This window comes from Dama dama, chromosome 20, assembly GCF_033118175.1.
Source record: "Dama dama isolate Ldn47 chromosome 20, ASM3311817v1, whole genome shotgun sequence".
Taxonomy (NCBI): domain Eukaryota; kingdom Metazoa; phylum Chordata; class Mammalia; order Artiodactyla; family Cervidae; genus Dama; species Dama dama.
The window spans coordinates 89,429,607-89,455,019 of NC_083700.1; the positions used below are offsets into that span (position 1 = coordinate 89,429,607).

At 43.7% G+C, this 25,413-nt stretch overlaps 1 protein-coding gene across 3 annotated transcripts in view; it reads left to right on the forward strand.

Annotated features, from left to right (window-relative positions):
• YIPF1 (Yip1 domain family member 1) overlaps positions 1 to 19,918 on the forward strand; it is a 37,730-nt gene extending 17,812 nt beyond the window's left edge. Inside the window, exons 8-10 of one of the 3 annotated variants that reach the window (XM_061121845.1) lie at positions 302 to 484; positions 4,630 to 4,760; positions 17,030 to 19,918. In XM_061121845.1, coding sequence (XP_060977828.1) covers positions 302 to 484; positions 4,630 to 4,719 — 273 coding nt within the window. In that variant the 3' untranslated portion in view covers positions 4,720 to 4,760; positions 17,030 to 19,918. Of the gene's footprint in view, positions 1 to 301; positions 485 to 4,629; positions 4,761 to 15,880; positions 16,432 to 17,029 lie in introns of those variants that run through there. The other 2 variants (XM_061121844.1, XM_061121846.1) reach the window with 2 other exon arrangements.
• The last annotated feature ends 5,495 nt before the right edge of the window (positions 19,919 to 25,413 follow it).

A 25,413-nucleotide genomic window follows, 5' to 3' on the forward strand; every position in this document is an offset into this window, starting at 1 on the left:
GCTGGCATCATTATTTCTAACCTAACACCAATGTGCATCTGAAAAACTACCCCTGGAATTTAGAAATTTTGTGGGAATGGGGGTCGGGGAGCCTAGTGCCTTCCCTGGATCTTGGGCCCTTCATCAGGGAAGCATTCCCCTCGGTCTCCACGCGGGTGGAATTTCTCTGGGCTGTGCTGGGAAACCCGAGTGGCAGCTAGGGCTCCACTGCTGGCGGGCTTCCGGGCCTTTACAAGCACATGGGCCTGGAATGAACAAATGCCTCTCTGAACAAAGCCTCCCCACCCTCCTTTTCTTTCAGATACTGTGGATCATCCCCCAGAAAGCAGTCCGCTGGGTTCTAGTTATGATTGCCCTCGGCGTCTCGGGCTCTGTCTTGGCAATGACCTTTTGGCCAGCTGTCCGTGAGGACAGCCGACGCATCGCATTGGCCACAATTGTGACGATCGTGTTGCTTCACATGCTGCTGTCTGTGGGCTGCTTGGTACGGTCTCATTCCGATGCTCTTCTGGTGTGCTTTAGATGCCATGCTAAGACCTCAAACTGTTAGACACCATGGTTCTTTAAAAGCTGGCTCCCTGGAATAGATATTGTTTTAAATAGGCTCTGCTGGATGAGAAATAATAGTCATGAGAATTTGGTTATAATCTCTGACTTTAACTAATTTCTTTTTTTTTCTGACTTTACCTGATTTCTGAAGTTTGGTTGAGATTTGGTGTCTGGCTAGAGGAAGTAGGGATGAATGAGTGTCTTCACGTAAGGCTGGGGATCAGGGGTCGGGGAGTTCCACCTCTGGATGCTTTTGCTGGGCTTTTGCACATACTCAGATGGTGAACTTGAGAATGAAGTCAAAATAGAAAAGAGAAGTTATCTTTAAGATGAACAACATTTAAAACAATGTTTAAGTTAATGTGTTAGGGTATCTTTTTAGGAAGAGCATGTACTTTTTGAGTCAGACACACTCAGGTTAAAGATCAGCTCTATCACTCACCAGCTGTGTAAACTTGGGCAGGGAACCTAACTTTTCTGAATCTCTTAATCTGTAACATGGGTATAATAGTTCTTGCCATAGAAAGTTGTTCTGAGGATAAAATAATAAATAAAAATAAAATAAATAAAATAAAATAAAAATAATAATAAAGCACTTAACCTAGAACTTGTCCCATAAATGCCCATAAATTAGGTCCATTTCCTTTGATCCTAAGGAGATATGGTTTTTTAATTTCTGTACACACTCTGTACGAAATTTGCTGCCAGTAGCCTTAACCAGGCCTGGTATAGGTTTTTTAAAAATTCTGAGTCTACGAATATTAAGGTCATTGATGCCCACAGGAAGATATCCACATAGCACACGGCCAGACTGTTGGTCAGGCTTTGCAACAGGAGTTAATATATCTTTGGCACTGTTTGATCTTTAATATTTTCTCTAGACACTCATAGTCTCATTGAATGCTTTAATAAGATCTCAATACTTTATCATTCAACAAGTCTCATAGAAAGTGCCAAGTTCTGAAACAGAGGGTTGGTTGACATGCATTTTACTTCTGTCTAAGCTTTAACCCCTTGAGACAGAGGACTTGCAGCAGAATGACACACGTCATGTTTGGTACTTGGAACCTCTGGACTGATGCCTTCAAATGCTGTGACCCTCCTGTCTGCTGAGGAAGAATGTGCTTTTCATTGAAACTGACTTCTCTTGATGTAATGCCTCTCCTGGCATCTTCCCATCTCTGTTTTGAATTTTGTGTGTGTGTGTTACGTTCCTTGTTAAGAAGTTGGTGAAGGAAAGGAGGCAGGAGAAAGGTATTGCCATGTTCAGTTCTGTAAAGAAGAGAGAGGAGCAAGGCAGACAGGGCTGCAGAGCAGGGAGGTAGTCTTTAATTTAATTTGGTACCTGTGGCCAGGATCTTTTACCTCCAATGCCTAATACTCCCTCTTGGGGTAAATGACACTGAAGTTAGGGTTTACCTGCCCATCTTACTACTCAGCAGTTTTCTGAAAGAGAGCATCATAACCAAGCAGAAAGGACACTAGACTGGGAACTCCCTGGCATTGAGAGCTCAGGCTAGTGACTTCACTCAGAACCTGGGCTTCCTTGTCTGTCAGGGAAATTTGTATTTCATGGGCTTTAGTGAGACTCAGTGAAATGGCTGTGAAAACCCTTCACATACTGTGATAGTTTTTTCAGATGTAAAGAAGTTATTAAAAGAGCCCTGGGTTATCAGAAATTGCCAGGGCCACTGTGTGGCCTGTTCTGCCGAGTCCCCCAGTAAGAGTGGTCCCAGGTCACAAAAAAGGATGGTGCCCCTTCACTGATGCCTCTCCCTCATGGCTTCCCATCTTTCTCCTGAACTTCTTACCCATCACATACACAGACACAGACACACACACAGTCAGGCATGCGCATACACACAGATGCACACGCCTGGTTGAGAAGTTGTGGGAGAGAAGGAGGCAGGGGAAAAGACATTGCCCTGTCCAGTTCTGAGGGGCTCAGAGAAATGGGGCAGGTTGGATGGTGGAGCAGGGAGCTGATCGCAGGTCTTGGAGGGGAGGCACAGTTTTCTCTCCTCGAGGAAGGGAACTGTCTGTTTAGCCAGGAGATCACTGTGCTTGGGTTCTGTTGTCCACCCTGGAGATGGCCTCCTCCTTTCTTTTCTGGGGGAGATGCACAATGCAGGAGGGTGGAGGCAGACATTAGGAGACAGGTTTTAGTCTCAGCTCCATCACTCCTTGCTTTTTTGCTTATTAGTTCGCCCCTCTGGACCCTACCGCCTCACTTAGAAGAAGTAAAGACATGGTAACATTTTTGCTGTTGTAAGGATGAATGATGCATACAGTTATCATCATTGTATGGGAGAAAAAGTATCAGGGGAGTTATTGGAGCTGAGGGGCACCGGCTGAACTGGACAGCTTGGCCTTCTACTCTCCAACAGAAAGCGTGAAATGGTGTTTTTGCTTCAGTGCAGTGAAGTGTATGACAGCCCTACACCTTCCAAGGGCTCCTTGGCGCTTGTACCTGTTCATGATCTCTAAGTTGATCCTGGAATACAGGTGGCAGGGATGACTAAGGAGGCACTAGAGTAGGTACTAGAGTAGGCAATAGAGGGTGCGTCCTTAGCTGGTATGTTTGGAGATGCCCAAACCTATGTTTGGCTCCTCTGCAGGATACAGTCTGTAGGGTCGCAGAGTCGGACATGACCGAAGTGACTGAGCATGCATGCAAGCCTATGTTTGAGGTGGTTACAGCTACAGACAGAATGTCTTTGCCCTGTTGTTTGTGAAATTAATTAGGGATTATTTTTACAGTTCTTTCATTCTACAGATAAGACTTGTCCAAAGTCATAGTGTGAGTTCCTAGCAGAGCCAGCTTTAGAACCTGGGCTTCCCGGCTAGTTCTGTCTGGGGAGGCTTTCCTCCAGGAGCCTTGGAAGAGAGTCGCTGTTCTCGCATCCTGGGGGCGTCTTGGCCCAGAGCACCTGTGAGATAACAAACGCGGGCAGTGTGGCCTGGCCTCTGCTTGGGTTAACACCATTCTTCTCCTCCTTCAGAAAACAGCTGCTGGAAGGGGCGCTGGGTAGGAAGGCTTTCAAAACTAATAGCATTTCTCCAGGGATGTGACAAACTAGAGGGAGTCTGCAGCTAGAAACTTCTTTTGAAATGGACTGTTGAAGTGCTAACTTGAAATAGAAAGTGCCTTGGGGAAACTCCAGTGCGATGTGTTGGCGCCCCCTTCTGGCGGATAGAGGGTAAAGCTGGTGAGATGGTTCTTGGTGATTTTTTATCTTTTTCACTTTCCTGAGGTCCCTGCTCCAGGCAGGAATGAAGCGCAGGCAGTGGTCACGGATTTATTAATGGGTTCACCTGTCCTTTGAACAACCCTCATTCAAGGCTATGAGTCTGGTATTTTCCTGGGCTCACATTAGGCTTCTCAGACACCAAAACAGGTGGGAAGATCCTCCTTAATGTTTTCCAGTCTTCCACCTCCTTCTGATTTTTGACAGTTAAATTGTAGATGGTGAGTGGAAGCACTTATCAAACCTTTCATTTCCAGGCTGAAGAATTAAGAAGTAAAGGCTGCCCAGCCCTTTCTTTGAAAGGTCTTTAGAGGGAGCCGACTGGTTTGGCAGCAGCCTGTCTCGGTTCAGTTCATTAAGTATTGATTGTATACACAGTGCACCAGGCCCTGCATGAGGGGCTGGTGATGCGGAGACAAGAAGGACACGTTCTTTAGAGGAGAGGCTGTGTGATTAACAGCTTGAGCTTTGCAGTTGGAAAGACGGACCTTCGCGTCCTGCCTGCATCTCTTGCTGCCATGTGTGCCTGGTCAGATGACAGCCTCCCTGAGCCTCACTTTCTTCATCTGTCAGAGGAGAGTGATGAGGACAACCTCACCAGGCTGTTACGAAGACTGAGTCATAGGTAGCAAGTGCTTAATAAATGGTAGCAAAATTTTAAAAGGCATGCAGTTGAGTACAAGATAGAAATAGAGACAGGTCAGTGATGACCAGAGTGGTGGGGGAAATGTAGGGGCCACGAGAGCCCAGAAGTGCTCTTAGCGTGGAATCTAGGACATTGACCTGGACCATTATTTTTTTAACTCTCCTCCTGGGTCTCCTTTTCCTGCAGGCCTACTTTTTTGATGCACCAGAGATGGACCATCTCCTAACAAGCACAGCTGCCCCAAACCAAACAGTTGTAGCAGCCAAGTCCAGCTAAAGAGGAAAGCAAGAAAGTATCTTTCATCTTTTCGCTGTGAGGTACGGTAGCAATGGGCAGGGACATCAATCCTGTTGTTAACATCAAACACCAAGAGGCCTGGGCCTTTTTATCCATCAGCAGGGTCCAGTGTGGTGTGTGTGCACACACGTGTCCATGTGTCTGTCCTCTTGGTGAGGCTTCAGTTGGGAAGTCTACTCATCTGGCTTTATCCATTTGGGAAACTTGACTAACACTTTTACTTTCACTCATCTGTCTTTATCCGTTTGGGAAACATGAGCTCCCAGATTCTTCTGTAAGAGGAGTTCCTGCCTTTTGGGTCCAGCATCTTCTCTACTCCCTGTCCCCTCCTAGCAACACAATAGAGATTTATTCCATTTGATTGCAGTCTGGTGGTTCTCTTCAGTTTCTCTGTGACTTGTCAGGCTGGCCTCAGACCCTGAGTATGACCCCTCTTTAATTACTCATGCAGTTCTCTGAAGGTTACCAGTTCTCATGCCTGGTTTGTTTTCCGGCCTCTTTGATGATTCCGCTGTTGGTGGTTAGCCTAGGGTGTCAGAGTACAGGAAGAGGACCCTGATCCTCCTCAGCTGGTCTCTCGCATCCCCTTCCCACTCCTCAGTATTCCGAGCCTGCAGCCTTGCTGAGTTGCTGCCATCACCGGAACGCATCCTGCCTTTGCACTAGCCGATCTAGTCATCTGAAGTGTTCCTTTCCTTCCAGCAGTCCTTGCTTACCTTGTGATCCCATTAATGCCCTCTATTATATGTCACTTTTTTAGAAGATTTTTTTTTTGACCATTTTTAAAGTCTTTATTGAATTTGTTATAATATTGCTTCTGTTCTGGATTTTTGGCCACAAAGCATGTGGAATCTTAGTTCCCTGACCAGGGATCAAACCTGCAACCCTTGCATTTTGAAGGTGAAGTCTATTTTTTTAAATTGGAGTACAGTTGCTTTACAGTGTTGTGTTAATTTCTGCTATGCAGCAAAGTGGATCAGCTATACATATACATATATTGCCTCTTTTTGGAGTCTGTCTGCCACAGGCACGTACTTGCATTTACAAAGACTGTTGTCAATCCATGTAGTAACTATTAAAGCTTAATTCCTTACTTTTTGATGAAAAAGAAATATTCATAAGCGTTCTAATATTTTCCTTCCACTACCTCAGCGGGTTGTTTTTCGGGGCCTGCTGCCTTAGAATGAGCATGTGGTAGCTTGTTTGCATAACTGTTTAATTGTCTGCATGCTTGGTCCAGCTCATCCTGCAAATGGACTCCATTAACTGTTAGCAGAGAAAGCCTCAGGGCAGGATCTGAGGTCCATGGGGAAGGGACTCTTGTTTCACTTACACTCCCAGGTCTTGGCCTAATGCCCACCTGGCGCAGACAGAGCAAATGCTTCAATACTGTTGAGTAGATGGAGGTGACTTTGTAGGATTCAGGCAAGAGTCAGGGTATGGGCTTTTACCCAGAGGTGTCTTGGCTTGCTGAGTCCTGGATCACCATTTACACTCTCACTCGAAGTTTATTTGAGGCACTGGGGACCTAGGAAATCAGCTACAGTCTGCCTCAAGGCACCTTGGTCCATGGGTAAAACAGCTCATCAGATAAGGACCAGGCAGTGGGCCAGGCTATGTGAGAAGTGCCATGGCCGAGCTGTTAGTTGATGGGCACTGTGGGAGCACAGAAACGCTGACTCATTTGGCCTGGGGGAAGACTTCACAGAGAGGGTCTTGCTTGAGCAGAAGCAGTTGGTTGCCCGTTTTTCTGAAAAGAGCAGTTGGCTTTCTGTGGTTTTTGGGAGAGTGAAGATGTAGGCCATTCATGGAGACACTGCGATGTGCTGTGGACTCACATCACCTCGAACAAGAAAACCTGAGCCCAGCTGCAGAGGGACAGAGGTGGAGGACACATAGCTGTCTGGCTGTCTGCCTTGCCTTGAAATACCTGATATCAACCTGGAGAGGGGCTCTTGCAGCCTGCTTCTGGGCTGGGACTTCCTTCCATACATTTTGGTTATGATGTCTCCAGACCAAGTGGCCCAGGTGCTGACAACCTTAAGAAAGTCAGAAACTGGCATCTGGGAAGAGCCTAGCCCTCAGGGCCCTTGCTGACCTCCCATCCTGATTTTCACAGATTCGGGGTCTCTGGGCTTTGCTGAAATCTATAAACTTGGGTGTCAGTGTCTCCATTTGGGTGTCCAGTCTCTAATCACTTCTACAGCCCTCCGCTCTACCAGCTGAACTATCGAAGGGTGCTGGTGTCAAGACTCTAAATGAGATAGTGACAAACAGTTTCTTTGGAGCCTCCCTGGCAGAAGTATCAATTGCTTTGTCAATGAGAAGGGCTGCCCAGAGCCCCTCGCCCTGCAGATTTATGAGCTGACTGTGCTTCCTACTGTAATCTCTGGACTTCCAGCTTTCGGGGATGGGGGGGGGAATGACTTTTTATCTTGAAGATAACCTTCCTCATGTAAATCTGTGCGTTGGAGGGCTTAGCCTGAAAGGAATTTCTGGGAGAGAATTAACCCCTTCTCTCCCTGGAACCTCAGGATCATAGAGGAGCCTCTGATTACTTTTAATCAGGGGTGCTACCCCTACATAAGTCGTTGGGATGTTATAAAGGACATTTGACTTTCTTCTTTCCTTTCTTCCTTCCTTTGTTCTTTCCTTCCTGTTTTATATATATTTATCAGGTGGCTCAGATGGTAAAGAATCCACCTGCAATGCAGGAGACCTGGGCTCAATCCCTGGGTTAGGAAGATCCCCTGGAGAGGGCATGGCAACCTACTCCAGTATTCTTGCTTGGAGAATCCTCATGGACAGAGGAGCCTGGCGGGCTACAGTCCATGGGGTCACAAAGAGTTGGACATGACTGAGTGACTAAGCATACAGCACGTCACCTTAGAGCCAGTGCTATTTCTTCTCTGAGCCAGGACCCTGGTGAACCTAGGGAGTCTTACTTTGACTTGAGGATGGAGTGTCTGAAGGACCGTATCTAGACTAGAACTGCCTTCCCCGGGGCAATGACAAGTGGTTCTATCCAGAGGAGGGCGACTGCCATATAATTATACTGCTGTGTGATATGGGCTTTATTAAGAGATGAGCAGAGGGCTTCAGGAAACTCCTTTGTAATTAAAACCCTCCTGATTTGATACCCAGGGTTTACATGCAATTATCCTTTCACTCACTCAAGTCAAGAGTTCATTTCATAAGCCAAAGGTTCAAATGTTTTTACTAGGTTTATACACATCTGCTCTTTTATTCTGAAATCAGCTTTAACTCAGTGCTATAATCCCCTTTAACACAGCATCCCAGCTGCATGATTTCACAGCATAGCTAACACTATTTTTTACAGCCCCTTATTCTTTTCCACACCATGTCTGCAGTGTCCCTTCCTAGAGAACCCATTTTCAATTCCTGGGGTATTTCTTTCTCAGTTTTCTTCTTTGTTCCCTTTCTTTGAGGAAAATGGGAAGAACCTGCAATGGCAAGTGGGTCAACACAATAACTTTTATTCTTTTATTTGATTTATTTAGTGGAAAATGTGTTGTTGTTGTTCAGTCACCAAGTTGTGTCCAACTCTTTGTGACCGCATGGACTGTAGCACTCCAGGCTTCTCTGTCCACTACTATCTCCCAGAGTTTGCTCAGATTCATGTCCATTGAGTTGGTGATGCTATCTGACCATCTTATCCTTTCCCATCCCTTTCTTCTTTTGCCTTCAATCTTTCCCAGCATCAGGGTCTTTTCCAGTGAGTTGGCTCTTCATATCAAGTAGCCCAAGTATTGAAACTTCAGCTTCAGCATCAGTCCTTCCAGTGAATACTCAGGGTTGATTTTCTTTAAGATTGACTGGTTTGATCTCCTTGCCGCTCAAAAGACTCCCAAGAGTCTTCTCTAGCACCGCAATCCAAAAGCATCAGTTCTTCAGCCCTAAGCCTTCTTTATAGACCAACTCTCACATTCATACATGACTAATGGAAAAACCATAGCTTTGACTATACGGACCTTTGTTGGCATAGTGGTATCTATGCTGTCTAGGTTTGTCATAGCATTCCTTCCAGGGAGCAAGTGTCTTTTAATTTCATGGCTGCAGTCACCATCTGCAGTGATTTTGGAGCCCAAGAAAATAAAATCTGTCACTGTTTCCACTTTCTCCCCTTTTACTTGTCATTAAGTGATGGAACTGGATACCATGATCTTGGTTTTTTTTAATGTTGAGTTTTAAGCTGGCATTTTCACTCTCCTCTTTCAGTCTCATAGACTGAATTGTATAATGAATCTCTAAGTACCCCTCCCCTCTTTTACTTTCAACAGTTGTCAACTCACAGCTAGTCTTGTCTCATCCATATACCCATATATTCTCCATCTCTTTCCCCTGTATTATTTGGAAGCAAATCTAGAACATCCTGTTCTTTCATACTTAAACATTTATATTCTATATCTATAAAAGATACTCTTTTCAGGGACTTCCCTGGCGGTCCAGTGGTTAGGATTCTGCACTTTCACTGCCATGAACCTGGGTTTGATCCCTGGCCAGGGAACTAAGATCCCACAAGCCATGTGGTGTGGCCAAAAATAAACATAAAAGGCTAAAACAATCTTTAAAAAAAAAAAAATATATATATATATATATATATATATATATATATATATATATATATACACACACACTCTTTTCAAAACCTAGCTATAGTACCATAATCACATTTTAAAAATCATAATTCTTTAATATCAAATACAGTCAGTGTTTGAATTTCATATTGCAACTGGGTAGTGTATCTCTTAAATGCCTTTTATTTATTTTTAAAATTATTTATTTATTTATTTGACTGCACTGGGTCTTCATTGCAGCACGCAGGGTCTTTGATCTTCTTTGCAGCATATGGGATATTTTAGTTGCAGCATATGGGATCTGGTTCCCTGACCAGGGATCAAACCCAAGCCCCCTGCATTGGAAATGCAGAGTCTTAGCCACTAGACCACCTGGGAAGGCACCTTAAATGCCTTTTTTTTTCTTTTTAGTTGGAGGATAATTGCCTTTAAAAATACTGCCATTTAATTTAATTTAAGTAATTTTAATTAATTGCCTTTTAAATTATAGAGTTCTATTCCATCTTTCTGTTTCTCTTTTCTTTTGCCATTTATTTGTTGAAAGCTCATTTATTGTGGATTTTGCTGATTGTTTTTCCTTGGTATTATTTAACATATAACTCTGTCCTCTGTTTTCTGTGAGTTGATGGTTGTATGTAAAGGTTTGATCAGATTCAGATATGTTTTTTTTTTGGCAAGACTACCTGATGTGTGCTGTAAAATTCTTCCATCCATAAACTCATAATGTCTAATTGTCTCTCTTTTGATATTAGGAGCCATTAATAAGCTGTGCTTAGATTCATTAATTCAGTAGGGGCTTTAAAACAGTGATATTTCAATTCTATCTTTCTTCCTTTATTAACTAGAATATTTCTTTAAAAAAAATTTCCTTTCATCTGTTTGGGTGTCCATTGATACAGTTTATGTATAAGAAAAGAAAGATAAATGATTTTTTCCTTTTTGACCTGCTTTCAAAATTGCCTTTGGTTCACTAGGACTCTGCAGCAATGACCAGTTAGTTTCAGGCCATTGCAAATATTATGATTATTGACGCTCAGATTGTCCTATATTTGAACACCAGTTGGCCCCTTTCAAAATTACCTTTGGTTCACGAGGACTCTGCAGCAATGACCAGTTAGTTTCAGGCCATTGCAAATATTATGATTATTGACGCTCAGATTGTCCTATATTTGAACACCAGTTGGCACAACTCTAGGAGTCTCTGTTAACTGCCTTTGCTGTCTGTTGTAACCAAATGTTCTCGGCTCATTTTGAACTTTTCCTGTTCCGGATCCAGACTGAGCCATTTCTCTAAGGACTCCTGGTTCCATTCAGTGGGGAAATAGTATTTTCAGGTCACAATCTGGATGCTAGTGTTGCTCATTGCAATTGGCTTGGTCATTGTTTTCAGGCCTTTTCAATGTGTATGATTGTTGTTTGCTTGATAGAACAGACATTGTGAGTTCATACTGATACTTCCAATTCCTGTTTAGTACTACAGAGTTCTTACTAAATTGCTTTCATCATATATTCATATCTCCTTTCTCCTGTATTGAGGATTTCACTTCTCACTGATACCATTGGTGATGGAATTGGACTGCCACATAAGCGCGTGCTTAGATGCTCAGTAGTGTCCAACTCTTTGGGGCCCTGTGGACTGCAGCCCACCAGGCTCTTCTGTCCATGGGATTCTCCAGGCAAGAATACTAGAGTAGGTTGCCAGTTCTTCCTCCAGGGGATCTCCTGACCTAGGAGATGAACCCAAGTCTCCTGCATCTCCTGCACTGGCAGGTGGATTCTTCACCACTACACCACTTGGGAAACCCACCACATAAGTACTTACCTGTTTTATCCACTGTGCACTTATAATAATCTAGCAATAAAAGTTCCAAACTACCTTTAATTACTGGAAATATTACTTTAAACTCTTTGAAGGGAATTCCCTGGCAGTCCAGTGGTTAGGACTCAGTGTTTTCACTGCTGGGGCCCAGGTTCAATCCCTGGTTGGGGAACTAGGATCGCACAAACTGTGCAGCGTGGCACAAAAAAGATTAAACAATTAAAATAAAATCTTTGAAGTTTTTTTCAAAGTTCTAGAGTGTGCTTTTTCCTCCCTTGTCTGCTTGGAAACTTCCTATTTATTCTTTAGGACCTACTTCAGATATTCTATCCTTGATGAAGTTTTGCTTTACTTCTCCAGATAATATTACTTACTTATTTCTCTGGGCTGTGGTGGAGCTCTTGGTATGTTTCTCTTTTATGGCCATTTTCTTATTATCTGTGATTTCATAGACTGAGAGTTCCTTGAGGTCAGAGATTTATTTACCATTATAGCCCCAGCATTCAGCAGGCATTTGGGGAAAGCTTGATTTTGAACAAAGGAGGATTATATACATAGGGGAGATCAGTCCTTGGTGTTCATTGGAAGGACTGATGCTGAAGCTGAAACTCCAATACTTTGGCCACGTCATGCGAAGAGTTGACTCATTGGAAAAGACCCTGATGCTGGGAGGGATTGGGGGCAGGAGGAGAAGGGGACAACAGAGGATGAGATGGCTGGATGGCATCACCGACTCGATGGGCATGAGTTTGAGTAAAGTCTGGGAGTTGGTGATGGACAGGGAGGCCTGGCGTGCTGCGAATCATGGGGTCCCAAAGAGTCGGACACGACTGAGTGACTGAACTGAACTGAACATGGCATTCAAAACTTGGATCATTTGCCAAGTTTCTTGGAAACTCTTGTTCTTCATTGAGGACTGGGCCCCTAGTGAATAATGGAGATAGGTCCTTACCTTCCCAGATTTTACAGCCCAACTTCTTTTTTAAAAAATTTATTTGGCTGCTCCGAGTCTTAGTTGCAGCACACAGGCTCTTTGATCTTTGTTGTGGCATGTAGGATCTAGTTCCCCAACCAGGGATTGAATCCCCAGGCCCACCCTCTGGGTTGAGAGCAGGGAGTCTTAGCCACTGGACCACCAGGAAAGTCCCCCACAGTCCAACTTTATATCGCCTGCATCACACAGACTAGCAGGCCTTGCTAAGTTAAAGAGAGAATCATGATTTGGGGAACTTCTGATTGGAATACCTCAGATGAGGCAGTTGTCTGACATTGTCCAGCTTGGATGCAAGGATGGGGCCAGGAGGGGAGCAGGGCATGCCACAGAGGGCCTACCACAGTGGGGAGCCAGAAGTGACCAGGAGTCAAGTCTTAGGCCTGAAAGTGGCAAAGGAGCCCTGGCTGATGGAGACATTATGGACCACATCTGGCCCAAAAGGTATTCTACTTGCTATCCTCAGCCTAAGTGCCAGGAATTCCAGCCTCTGCCCCACAGGCCACCTAGTAATAGCAGTGGGAGGAAGGAATTTTCTGTCTTCATGTTGTTTTCCAGTCTTGACATTAATTTGGAACAGACAGCTAGAAAGATAAGAAAAACAGAATTTTTCATGACTTCCCTGTGGGCTGGCTTGTTCTTACCTTTACTTGGCATTTCAGAACCCAATGCCGATGTTTACTAGAAGGCCAATCAGGATTTTAGGTTCTGTCCTTCCATCACATTGTACCATCCTCCCTTCTCTAAGCACTTTTCACAGCTATTTGGTTGGCGACTTTTCTCTTTTCTAGAGCAGGTAGATTTAGGCAGATCTTCCCTGCCTCAGCGTCACCTTTGTTGTGTGTTTAAATGCTGACCCTGATTGTGACATTTCCCCTGATGAGGTCCTCAGGGAGGCCTGGCTCATTCTCTTAGGAGGAAGGCCATGCATTAGGAACCCCTCTCTGCCACATTCCTTCGTCTTTCCTGGGTTTGACCATATCTCTACCTCTCTTTCCAAGTTCCCATTTCTTGCAAATCCTCAACCAAGTGTACCAACAGATGCCACAGTTTCATCATGTTCAAAATTAAACTCATCTGCCCAACAACTAGATCTTCTTACATTTTCCTGTCTTAGTGAATGGCACTACCATCCACTCCTGACTCCAGACTAGGTTTGATGCTTTATCATGCCCTTTCATTGTACCTGTCTTCCCTGGTAGCTCAGACAGTAAAGTGTCTGCCTGCAATGCGGGAGACCTGGGTTTGATCCCTGGGTCGGAAGATCCCCTGAAGAAGAAAATGGCAACCCACTCCAGTACTCTTGCCTGGAAAATCCCATGGACAGAGGAGCCTAGTAGGCTACAGTCCATAGGGTCGCAAAGAGTCAGAGACTACTGAGCGACTTCTCTTTTCATTGTACCTTGCATAAATTATATTTTATATATTTGCTTATCCCGTAGTTTCCCCTGCTGAACTGTAAGTTTCTTCAGAGTTAGAACCTTGTTTGCCTTATTATCATTGTATCCAGTGCCTGGCACATGAGTCCTCCATCAGTATTTGTTGGATAAATTAAGAAATCTATGGAGGAATTTCCTGGTGGTCCAGGGGTTAGGACTCTGCACTTTCACTGCTGAGGGCCCAGGTTCAATCCCTAGTAGAGGAACTAAGATTCCGTAAGCCACAAAGCATGGCTGAAAAAAAAAGAAATCTACCTAGCCACTCAAGCTAGAAACCTCAGCATCAATGTAGATTCCTTCCTCTTATCATCCACATCTTTCCTGTCAGCAGGACTTGTCTATGCTACCTTGGAAATATTTCTCAAATCTGCCCTATTAGTACCGTATCCAGCGTTAAGGACCTGATCATCTCACATCTAGACTACGGTAATAACTTGATTATTTGATAAACTCATTTCTTTTCCTCCTTCTGATTTATCCTATATGTAGCTCAGTCATGTCCAACACTCTGTGATCCCATGGACTGTAGCCTTTGAATTCTCCAGGTAAGAATACTGGAGTGGGTTGCCATTCCCTTCTCCAGGGGATCTTCCCGACCCGAGGATTGAACCCAGGTCTCCCACATTGCAGGCAGATTCTTTACCTGCTGAGCCACCAGTGGGTGTTATGTAGCTATGAGGGTCTTTAAAATTTATAAATCAGACTAAGCCTTTGACTGCGTCACTCTTCTACTTAAAAACTAATATTTTTTTTTTGGCCTCCTGTCATCTAAAGAAGAAAACCCAAACTCCCTGTATTGCCACAATCTATCCCTAATCTACTTATCCTGCCTCATATCTTGCCATTGTCCCCTGTATAGCCTTATGCTTGTTGTTGTTCAGTTGCTTAGTCGTGTCTGACTCTTTGTGACAACATGGACTGCAGCACACCAGGCTTCCTTGTCCTTCACCATCTCCTGGAGCTTGCTCAAACTCATGTCCATTGAGTTGGTGATGCCATCCAACCATCTCGTCCTCTGTTGACTCCTCCTCACCCTGCCTTCCATCTTTGCCAGCATCAGGGTCTTTTCAAATGAGTCAGCTCTTCACATCAGGTGGCCAAAGTATCGAAGCTTCAGCTTCAGCATCAGTCTTTCCAATGAATATTCAGGGTTGATTTTCTTTAGGATTGACTGGTTTGATCTCCTTGCAGTCCAAGGGACTTGCAAGAGTCTTCTCCAGCACCACAGTTTGAAGGCATCAATTCTTTGGCACTCAACCTTTTTTTATTGTCCAGCTTTCACATCTGTACATGATTACTGGAAAAACCATAGCTTTGACTAGATGGACCTTTGTTGGAAAAGTAATGTCTCTGCTTTTTAATATGCTGTCTAGATTGGTCATAGCTTTTCTTCCAAGGAGCAAGCGTCTTTTAATTTCATGGCTGCAGTCACCATCTGCAGTGATTTTGGAGCCCAAGAAAATAAAGTCTGTCACTATTTCCATTGTTTCCCCATCTATTTGCCATAAAGTGAAGGGACTGGATGCCATGATCTTAGTTTTCTGATTGTTGAGTTTTAAGCCAACTTTTTCACTCTCCTCTTTCACTTTCATCAAGAGGCTCTTCAGTTCTTCTTCACTTTCTGCCGTAAGGGTGGTATCATCTGCATATCTGAGGTTATTGATATTTCTCCCGGCAATCTTGATTCCACCTTGTGTTTACATAAACACAGTCATCTCTCAGCTCCTGAATCTTTTTCTCTCCCTCCATATTTCTTTTTATTTTCTTTTTGACTGTGTGTGCAGCATGTGGGGCCTTAGTTCCATGACCAGGGATCAAACTTGTGCGCCCTGCAGTGGAAGCATGGAGTCTTAACCACTGGACCACCAGGAAAGTCCCTTCCATATTTCCTTTTTTTTTTTTTTTCCCATATTTTCTTTTATCTTTTCTCCTCTAGCACCAAACAGAGCAGTCACAAAGAAGAGTTTGAGGAGACTGGGTGAAGGTAGCTTTGGGATCTGTGTCAGAGGAAGTCACTGGGTTTCCAAAGAAATGGAGAAAAACTTTCTTGGTTCTACTTGACTTAGTCTGCGTGGCAATACCAGAGACCAAGCTCAAGTAGAAATGGAGAAAAACTTTAAAATGTCATCTCCGATCTAGCAGTAAGTCTTCCCCATAACCTGTAAATCAGGACTCAAAGCTCTAGGTTTGGTGAGCTGGTGGCTGCAGACTGCTCTGGTGTTGAAGTTATCTCTCTGAATCCTTCCTGTGTGGGGGCATCTTTGTCTTGAGAATGACTCTTTTTGCTCTTCAGTTCTCTCCAATGGGTTTTGAAGTGTGGCTCTTTTGGACATGGCATCCGCTGCAGGAAAGCAGACCAACCAAAGCCATCAGGAAGACGGATGGAATGGCCCCAACACCCAGCATGTGGGTGGTGCCACAGTGAAGCCTCATCATCATCTATTTAACAAACAAGAGTTAAATGTGGTTGAGTGGAGACCCGGGTCGTTTAGCTCTTCGTTGTGCTGTGGGTTGTCATTGTGACTGTGCGCTGATTGGGGAGAAACACAAGGGGATGGGAGCTACTTTGGTGCCTGGCATTTGCCTCGCACAGTCACGTGGTGTGCTTCGCATTAGGTACGCCCTTAATCCCTGAGATGGTTCCATCCTAACTGGGTGCTTGTCTCTGGGTTGTGTACAGATTACCCAGGTAAGCCTCTGCTCCCCTTGCCATCCTCAAGTGGCCAAACAGTGTGAACTTTGCTTTGGATTCATAGTGAGCCTGAAAATTTGTCTTTGGTGACCTGACTGTGGGCAACTGAATCTAATGGTTGCAAAATAAATACAAAATGCAAATAATAATAATAATGTCTGTGTCTGTACTTCATGACTTTGACCTTAGGTTCTTCTTTGATGTATTACTGTCAGCCTGCGGCAGGCTGCTGGGAGTCTTGATTTCATGTGCTAACTTTTGGGGTGTTGCGCTTAGAATGAACATCAGAATTTTTCCTCCTCTAAGTATTGAACAGTGTGTTTGAAGAACGTGCTTACTGGGACTTTCCTAGTGGTCCAGTGGCTAGGATTCTGTGCTGTCGGTGCGGGGGGCCCAGGTTTTATATCTGGTCAAGGAACTAGATTCCACCTGCCTCAATTTGCACATGCTGCAAATGAAGATCTCATGTGCTGCAACTAAGACTTGGTGCAGCCAAGTAAATAAATATTAGAAAAGAACATTTTACCTATTACCTATTTTGACATACACATTTTGGAAAATCCTTTTAGAGCCCTTTGAGTGCCTCTTCCAGGTGGCATTACTTCCTGGCTAGAGTTCATGGAAGGGAGAAACCAGTGACACCTCAAAGACACTTTTTTATACTTTGTGTTTAAAATGCATACCATCCACACCTGAGTTTCTGCCAGGTCAGGATTGCTGATTGCCCTCTGTTTCTGTTGTCCTCTTTAGCACCAGAGTTCCCTGTGTATTTGTGTATTGTGTCATGTGTCTTCGAGACAGCTGCAAAGACGCATTTGGAGTTAAAAGGCTGATAATGCAGGTAATCTCCTTGGATTGCAAGGAGATCAAACCAGTCAATCCTAAAGGAAATCAATCCTGAATATTCATTGGAAGGACGGATACTGAAGCTGAGGCTCCTATACTTTGGCCACCTGATGTGAAGAGCCAACTCACTGGAAAAGACCCTGATGCTGGGAAAGATTGAAGGCAGGAGAAAAAGGGGGTGACCGAGGATGAGGATGGTTGGATGGCATCACTGACTCAATGGGCTTGAGTTTGGGCAAACTCTGGGAGATGGTGAAGGACAGGGAAGCCTGACGTGCGGCCGTCCCTGGAGTAGCTAAGAGTTGGACTTAGCAACTAAACAACAACACAGAGATAAAGGAAGCTGTGCACAAATTCAGGCTACCATTTAGCTGATTAAGGTCACCTTGGCAAACCTCCTATCAAATGCTGAATGTCACCCCCATTACCTTATTCAACAAATATACATATATTATGTACCTACTGTGTGCTGATCACCTTTCTAGGTACTGGGGCAGTGAACAAAACAGACAAGGTCCCTGATCCTGTGGATCTGACAGTCCAGTGGTCCCTGCTCAGGGGTCACCAGCCTCAGCCTCACCAAGGCAGCTATTCCTTCTGAACCGCTCATGCTGTGAGAAGGGCCTCTTCGGTTTTCACTGGTTGGTCCCAGCGCTAACCCTGGGCTCTCAAATCAAGTCTAAGCTTCTTTCCCTTTGATAACTTCAGGTGTTTGAAACCTGCTGTTCTGTGCCCCCTGAGTTTTCTCCAGCTAAATATTTCTTTTGTCTTCACTTACTCTTCAAAGAACTTGGCCTTCATACTCTCCAGTCACCCTCTGAACTGGTGCCCTGGCTCACTCTTTCTTGAATACTTAACTTCTGCTGCCCAAGGCAGTGCTTCTTACACATGTGGATCCTGTGAATTCCCCTGTACAAGCCATCTGTCACCTCTCCTTCCTCTCTCTTACCAAAAGTGACAGGATTTTTCTCTTATTGAAGACTAGAAGCATATTGTAAAATAATATTTATATATATTATATATGTCGGTTTCTGTCCCAGTTCCTAACAAAGGCCCCTAAAGTCCCTGTGAATAGGGGTGCTAGGAGAATCTTCTGTCCTGTTTGGTCTTTGACACCAGTTCCTGACACAGAGCCCCTGAGACCCTTGTTTCTTGAGCTATAGAAGTATTTGACAGAACTCCTAAATCTCTTGGAATTTCCTGGGTAGTAGAGCATTTTTGGTTCTAATTAGGGGACTTGGGGGCCCCCTGGATGGGGCTGGTCATGAGAAAGCAAGCCATAATCAGAAGCCTGGAGCTTTCATCCCTAAGCCCCATTCTCCATAGAGAGGAGAAGGACAAGAAACAGAGTTACTAATCAATCATGTCTATGTGATGAAGCCTCCATAAAAATACCCAAAGAACTGTGTGTGGAGAGTTTCTGGTTTGGTGAATACATCCATGTGCTGCGAGGGTGATATGCCCCCAAATCCAGGTGGACACAAGCTCCTGCACCTGGGACCCTTCTAGACCTCACCCTATGTGTCTCTTTATCTGGCTGTTCATTTGCATCCTTTAAAATGTCCTTTGTAATTAGCCAACAATAGTAAGTTAACTGTTTTCCTGGGTTCTATGAGCAAATTATCAAACCCAAGAAGGGGATGAGATCGTGGGAACCTCCAATTTGTAAGCTGAGTCAGGCAGAAGTCATGGGTGTAGAGGCCTATCCCAAGGCCACAGGTGCGAGGCTTTGCATCAAGGACTGAGAAGGGGAGCCCAGAACCAAGGTCACCTCTGAAATTGACTGAGCTCCTTCATAACTGTTGCCAAAAGTCCCCTGATCATCACCAGCAAGTTTCCTGACCTAATGTGTGTGCATAGTCACTCTGTCATGTCCAACTCTGCAACCCCGTGGACTGTAGCCCACCAGCCTTCTCTGTCCTTGGAATTTTCCAGGCAAGAATACTGGAGTGGGTTGCCATTTCCTGCTCCAGGGAATCTTCCTGCTCCAGGGAATCTTCCTGACCCAGGGATCAGGAAGTGTCTCCTGCATTTGCAAGTGGATTCTTTACCATTGTGCCACCTGGGAAGCTCCATATTATGCAAAAATGCCCAGCCTAGTACTCACTCTATAGCACCCTAACCAATCATCTAATGCCAACCTTCCAGCAGGAATTTTCTTTGTCTTGAGGCTATAAAAATTGGCTACTAACCCACAAAAAGCGTTGGCTCTCCCTTGAGCCAGCCTGGTGTTCTAACAGTGTCTGGTCTCAGGAGGTTGGCCCTCTGTGCTTTCAGTGCCCACATCATCTCTGCTGTTTGTTCTTAATAAACTCACTCTCTTCTGAAATGCTCTGTGTCTGGAAATTCTTCTCCAATCTGCCCTCAGACTGCCATGACAGTGGGTAACCTGGGGACCCACTGCTTGCAATTAGCATTAAGACCCTTAACCTGTAGGTCTGTATTAACTCCAGGTAGTTAATATCAAAATTGTTTAATGTAGAAAACCCACAGATCTGGTCACAGAAGTATGGTAAGTGTTCAAGTAAAGAAAAACTGAGTTTTTTTCCAGGCACATATTAATATCCAATTTTGACGGGCAAATTAGTTACTACTAAGTATTTTTAAGTATGATATGACTTGAATACATTTTTCCAGAAATATGTTTAGAGATTTCATTATACAGTGGTAAGAATTTAATTTTTAAGTAAAGATTTTAGACATAATCAGCCTCATAAATTAGCACCATCATCTCATGAAAGAGAGGACATTATAATATCAAAGGATCTGGAAGGGCATAATGTCAGTACTAAAAACTTGAATAAATTTCCTTTATGAAAAACTGACTACATTGTTTATTCTTTCTCACCTACCAAGTACCAGTGAAAACTTCTTGAACCAACCAGCATCACCCTTTAGGAAGCCACTGCCCTTGGGACCCCCGTGTAGCCCTTAAGAACTGCATTCAGCTGTAAAAGAACCCAGAAAAACACTGACTTAAACAAATTAGCAGTTTTATTTTTCTCATGTAAATAGAAGTTTGGAGATAGTCTCAGGTTAACATGGCTGCTCCATGAGGCCATCAGGGACTCTGCCTTCTATCTTCTTTCTTTTGTTCAGCAGGCTTTAGCATGAATTTGTCATCATCTGATCCCAATACGCCTGCTTCCTTTTCCAGCAAAGTGGAAGAAGTGAGGAGTCCAGCTCTAAGCCTAAAACCTATGTGTCATATTTCAGACCCAGTCTTAGGCAATTATTAATTCAAAGCTTTACCCACAGCTTCATGGGAAGGTACAGAGACTGTGCACTGCATGCTCTGAGGGGATCTGCAGTCGAGGGCTCTGGCCTCATCCTACCATCAATCCAGCCTTAGCCCAGGCTTCTTATGGGGGGAAGGGGGACCTAGCCATGGCCCCTCTTAGGTGCCTCTGTAGAGACCAACTTACCAGCTGTGAGGTGGTGGGGGGAGGGAAGGGGGCGAGTATGTGGCCTTGAAATGTTTCCTCCACTCAAAGTGTGTAGTACTTTTCCACTCTCAGCCCTGCTCTGCTCCCTTCTCCCTGCCTCCCGGTATGCAAAAAGGCAGGAGCCTTTTGTTTAGGGATCCTTCAGCAGTGAGACAATCCTGATTATCTGTACTAATCCATCTGCCTCTTGCCAGGCACTGTGCCAGGGAGAAAAATGGAACATAAGCCAGCACTTTCTCCTGTTTCGTCTCTTGCTTATACTGTCACAGTAAATGATTCAATCACTGACCGTTAGTTTCATTTTTACTACTTTACACAGATGCTTGGCAGCTCAGCTCTTAGCAGCTCAGCTCAGCTCAGCTTTTGACAGGTGAAGAGAAGGAAAAGGGCAAAAGGGGTTGGTTGGCCAGTTGAGTTGACCTGACTTTTGGCGAGCTTTCTCCAAAGCCCCACTGCTGTTTTATGCTTGTATCTTATTGGTCAGAACTGGATTACATGGTCATTCCTAGCTTCAAGGGAGGCTGGGAAGTGCTTCTTAGCTGGGCACACTGCCACCCTAAGTGAAACCAGAATGAGTTTTAGATCAATAACTATTACATCTCAGAATCTTCTACTTTTAGAAAAGATCATGGATGGTGGTTTGCCCGTTTTCTGTTTGATTTCACTGGTTGGCATTGTGTAAAGAGTTGAGAGAAAAGAATTCTGGGAAGATGGCAGTGGTATTTTTTTAATCTCCCTGAATTCCCTCATTAAAAACAAAGCAAAACAAACAAAAAATAGAGCAACTGGGATAGCAAAACCAAAAACTTATGGACATCTGTAACAAACGGGAAACAAGATAGCACCACAAACCCCAAAATTTGTGTAGGTGGAAACTGCTGATGGTTCAAAGACTTGCATGATATCAGCATTTTTGTGGAGAGAAGGAGAGGGAACCAAGAGTGTCTGAGAAATCTGAAAATGAGAGAACCCCAAAATAGTCAACAGGTACTCCCTGGAAAGTACAAAGGACCAATAGAATAACAGCAGCTGGAACTGGGGGAGAGGGGTTATACAACGCAGTTTGCAGCTGATGAGTAGAAGGGGTAAGTAAGGACAAAGTAAGGACTGGAGAAGCTGGAGCAGCCCAGGTGCTGTGAACCCTCACAACCAGCCAAAGTGTCTTTCCAGGATACCAGATTAGAAACTGCAGGGAACAGACTACAAATAGGGTAGGCCAGGGATACTTGGGACAAAGGAAAGGGAAGGCCAAATGAGTAGGGGAGGGGAACAGGGCCAGAACATCTTGGAAAGTATAAAGCCATTCATTTGAACACTTAATGGAAACAGACAAGGAAGCTGTAGAGCCTTGAATTTAGCAAAGCTATCCTAACTTACTCCTCCCTGCTAAATGTGCAGGAAAATGAATTTCATATAAAAAAGGAACAACAGAGAGACTGCAGTCAAATCTCATAGTGATAAGAAAAATGAGAACACAGAGCAGAAAAACATCCTTAATGAAATGAAAGCATTTCAGAAAGACATGCCCACAAAACCAGATAAAAATTGTAATTGCAAAATGAGCAAAGGTAAATTAAGGAAATGGTACAAGATATGAAAGACAAGCACAAGTCAGAAATAGAAAGCAAAAATTAGGTATTCAAACTCAGGAAAGAATTGGAAATAAAAGGGAAAACTCATTTCACAAGTGAAGACTGAACTAGAAGGAATATAAGACTAACATAGACTAACATTGCACAACAGATAATGCCTTAAAGGAGCAAAAAGTGAAAAGAAGAAAAAAATTTAAATTGCAGAATGAATAAGAGAAATCTGAGAATTCAGAGTCGCAAAAAGTCACAAAGGTCGCAGAGTCGGACACGACTGAGTGACTGAACTGAACTGAGAATTCAAGAGAAAATTACAAAGAAGATAGGCAGACTTACTATTTAAATTTGTAGTATACATGTCCATGTAGGGAAAAGAATAATGGGGCAATGGAGGAGAAAAAATACATTTTTAAAAAGCTATATAAAAAACACTTCCCTAAAAACAAAAAGACTCAAGACTTTGTAAGGGCATGCCTTGTGCATGGGGAAATCAACCCAGATCAACACTGAGACATAGTAAAATTAGTGGATTTTTTTTTTAAAGAAAAAATACTTGGGGCATCCAGGCTAAAAGACAAGTTCACTTACAAGGGAAAGAAAATGAGGTTGTGATCAGACTTGACAACAGCACTTTATGTCAGGAGACTATGGAGTAACAATATGTCTAAGATACCTGAAGAAAGGAAGGGTGACCTAAGGGTTCTACATTCAGCCAAATTGACTTTCAGGTATGAAGGCCAAAGATAAAACATTATCAGCATAGAAGAACACAGGGATGATTCTCTTGACCTTTCTGAGGCATCTTCTAGAGAACATACTATCAGACAACCAGACTAGTGAGACATTGACATAACAGGTGGTGAGCACTAAATATATATTTACTTGTATAACTAATGAGAAGTGATGGTTGTAAGGGAGAGGATATAGTTTTTAATGCTTATGTGTCTTTAATATACAGTAAAACTAACAAAATAGAGAAGGGGGAGAACATATGTAAGAGGCAGACAAAGCTTGCTGATTGCCTTGTAGTTATTAACCAAAATATTGCTTCCAACCAGATGCTGGAGAAGAAGTGAAGGAAGAAAAAGTTACTAGATAATATTGCTCATAAGAGGAAAACAATCGATAATAATTACCCTCCCCTATAAAGGGGATTAAAACGTAACAGGAAATGGTTAGAACAAAAGTACAAACCTTTGTAAATATTCAAACCAAAGAAAAGAGGGAGCAAGCACATAAACAAACCACAGAGTGAAAAACTATTTATATAACAGAGTTGAAATTTTCACAGAGATGTGGGTGTGAATCCTTGCTTCACTTTCCTCTCTGCTTGGCTGCCTCAGAAAGAGCCTATATATATGTATGTAGACTTAAGTGCCTGGGACCACACTGTGTGTGTGTATACATATATGTAAAACTGATCTTGAAGGGCAAGTGTGAGAATTAAATTTATATAGTATGATTTGCAGTATTCAGTAGGTATCAATAATAAGTGTTCAACCAGAGCAAGATCTGTAGCCTTCTCAGCAAGGGAGGGACAAAGCTGGAACTTGAAAGGAGGATTGTCTGGCTCTAAAGCTTGCTGTTTCTCTTCTGTGCTACTCAAGGCCACACGTATTCACTGAATGCTGGAATTACAGGAATTTTTAGAAGGAGAGATTCAATAGCGAAGGCTTCATGGAAGACATGGCATTCCATGTCCAGCTTAAGCAACTCTGACAGTAGCAACTTCACTCTGATTTATATACCTGGGACCCAGCACAGTACCTGGTCTACACTCAACCTGTACTCATTAGGTAATTGCATTTATTGGTTCACTATTTGTATGATTTGGGATAGGTTAGATTATCTACAATAATAAAGCAATTCAGACTTCCCTGATGGTCCAATGGTTAAGAATCCACCAATGCAGGGGACATGGGTTCAATCCCTGGTTAGGGAAGATTCCACATGCCTCGGGGCAATTAAGCCCATGTGTCACAACTACTGCGCCCATGTTCTACAGCCTGTGCTCCACAAAAAGAGAAACCACAGCAATGAGAAGCCTGAGGACCACAACGAAGAGTAGCCCCAGCTCTCCTCAACTAGAGAAAGCCCTCTCATGGGAAGGAAGACCCAGCCAAATATAAATAAATTAATTAAAAAAAAATAAGTTCCAAAATTTCAGCAGTTTGAAACAAAGAAGTTTTATTTCTTGCTCATGTTACAAGTTCATCACAGATTGGCAGGGAAACTGTTCATTGTAGTCACTCAGGCCCCTGGGTTGTTGGAATGAGCACTTCTCATGTAGGGTTGGTCACTGTGCCAGAGGAAAAAGAGCTCTGGAAGGTCTCATAGTGGCAATTAAATCTTCCACTTACAAGTGACACCTGCCACTTCTCATAATTCACTGGCCAGAAGTATCACATGGTCACACCTAACTTTAAAGAAGGCCACAAAGTATAATCCTACTACGTGCCTAGAAAACAAGAGACCTGAAATGCTTGGTGAACGGTATTAATGACTATCACATTATCTGAAGGTGGGTAATGTGGGCTCCATTTAGCTAGGTAGATAGAGTGAAAGAAAGGACAGTGTACACTACACTATTATCCTCCTTTTCATAGTTGAGGACACCTGTGCACTAAGAGCTTGAGTGATTTGCTCACACTAACCTATTACCAAGGTGCTAGGATTCAAATATGCATTTGTCTGACTCTAAAGCTTTTACCTACTGCTTATCAGGAACTTATCCTGCTTTTGATCCTGCCTTGCCTCATAGGGCTTTCCTGGTAGCTCAGTTGGTGAAGAATCTACCTGCAATGCAGGAGACCCCGGTTCAATTTCTGGGTTGGGAAGATCCACTGGAGAAGGGATAGGCTACCCACTTCAGTATTCTTAGGTTTCCCTTGTGGCTCAGCTGGTAAAGAATTCGCCTGCCATGCGGGAGACCTGAGTTTGATCCCTGGGTTGGGAAAATCCCCTGGAGAAGGGAAAGGCTACCCACTCCAGTATTCTGGCCTGGAGAATTCCATGGACTGTATAGTCCATGGGGTGGCAAAGAGTCGGACACAACTGCGTGACTTTCACTTTCCTCATATACTTGGAGAAGAGGCACCAAGTAGCCTCACCTTCCTTCACCCACAAATTCCATTTTACTCTCTCTGTGTCACTGGTAGAAGTTTAAATTAGACTTTGCAAACAACTCAGGTCAGTTTAAAAGGAAGAAAAGTGGTCTCCGAAGCCTGGATTACATACTTTGCTTGCATTGTGT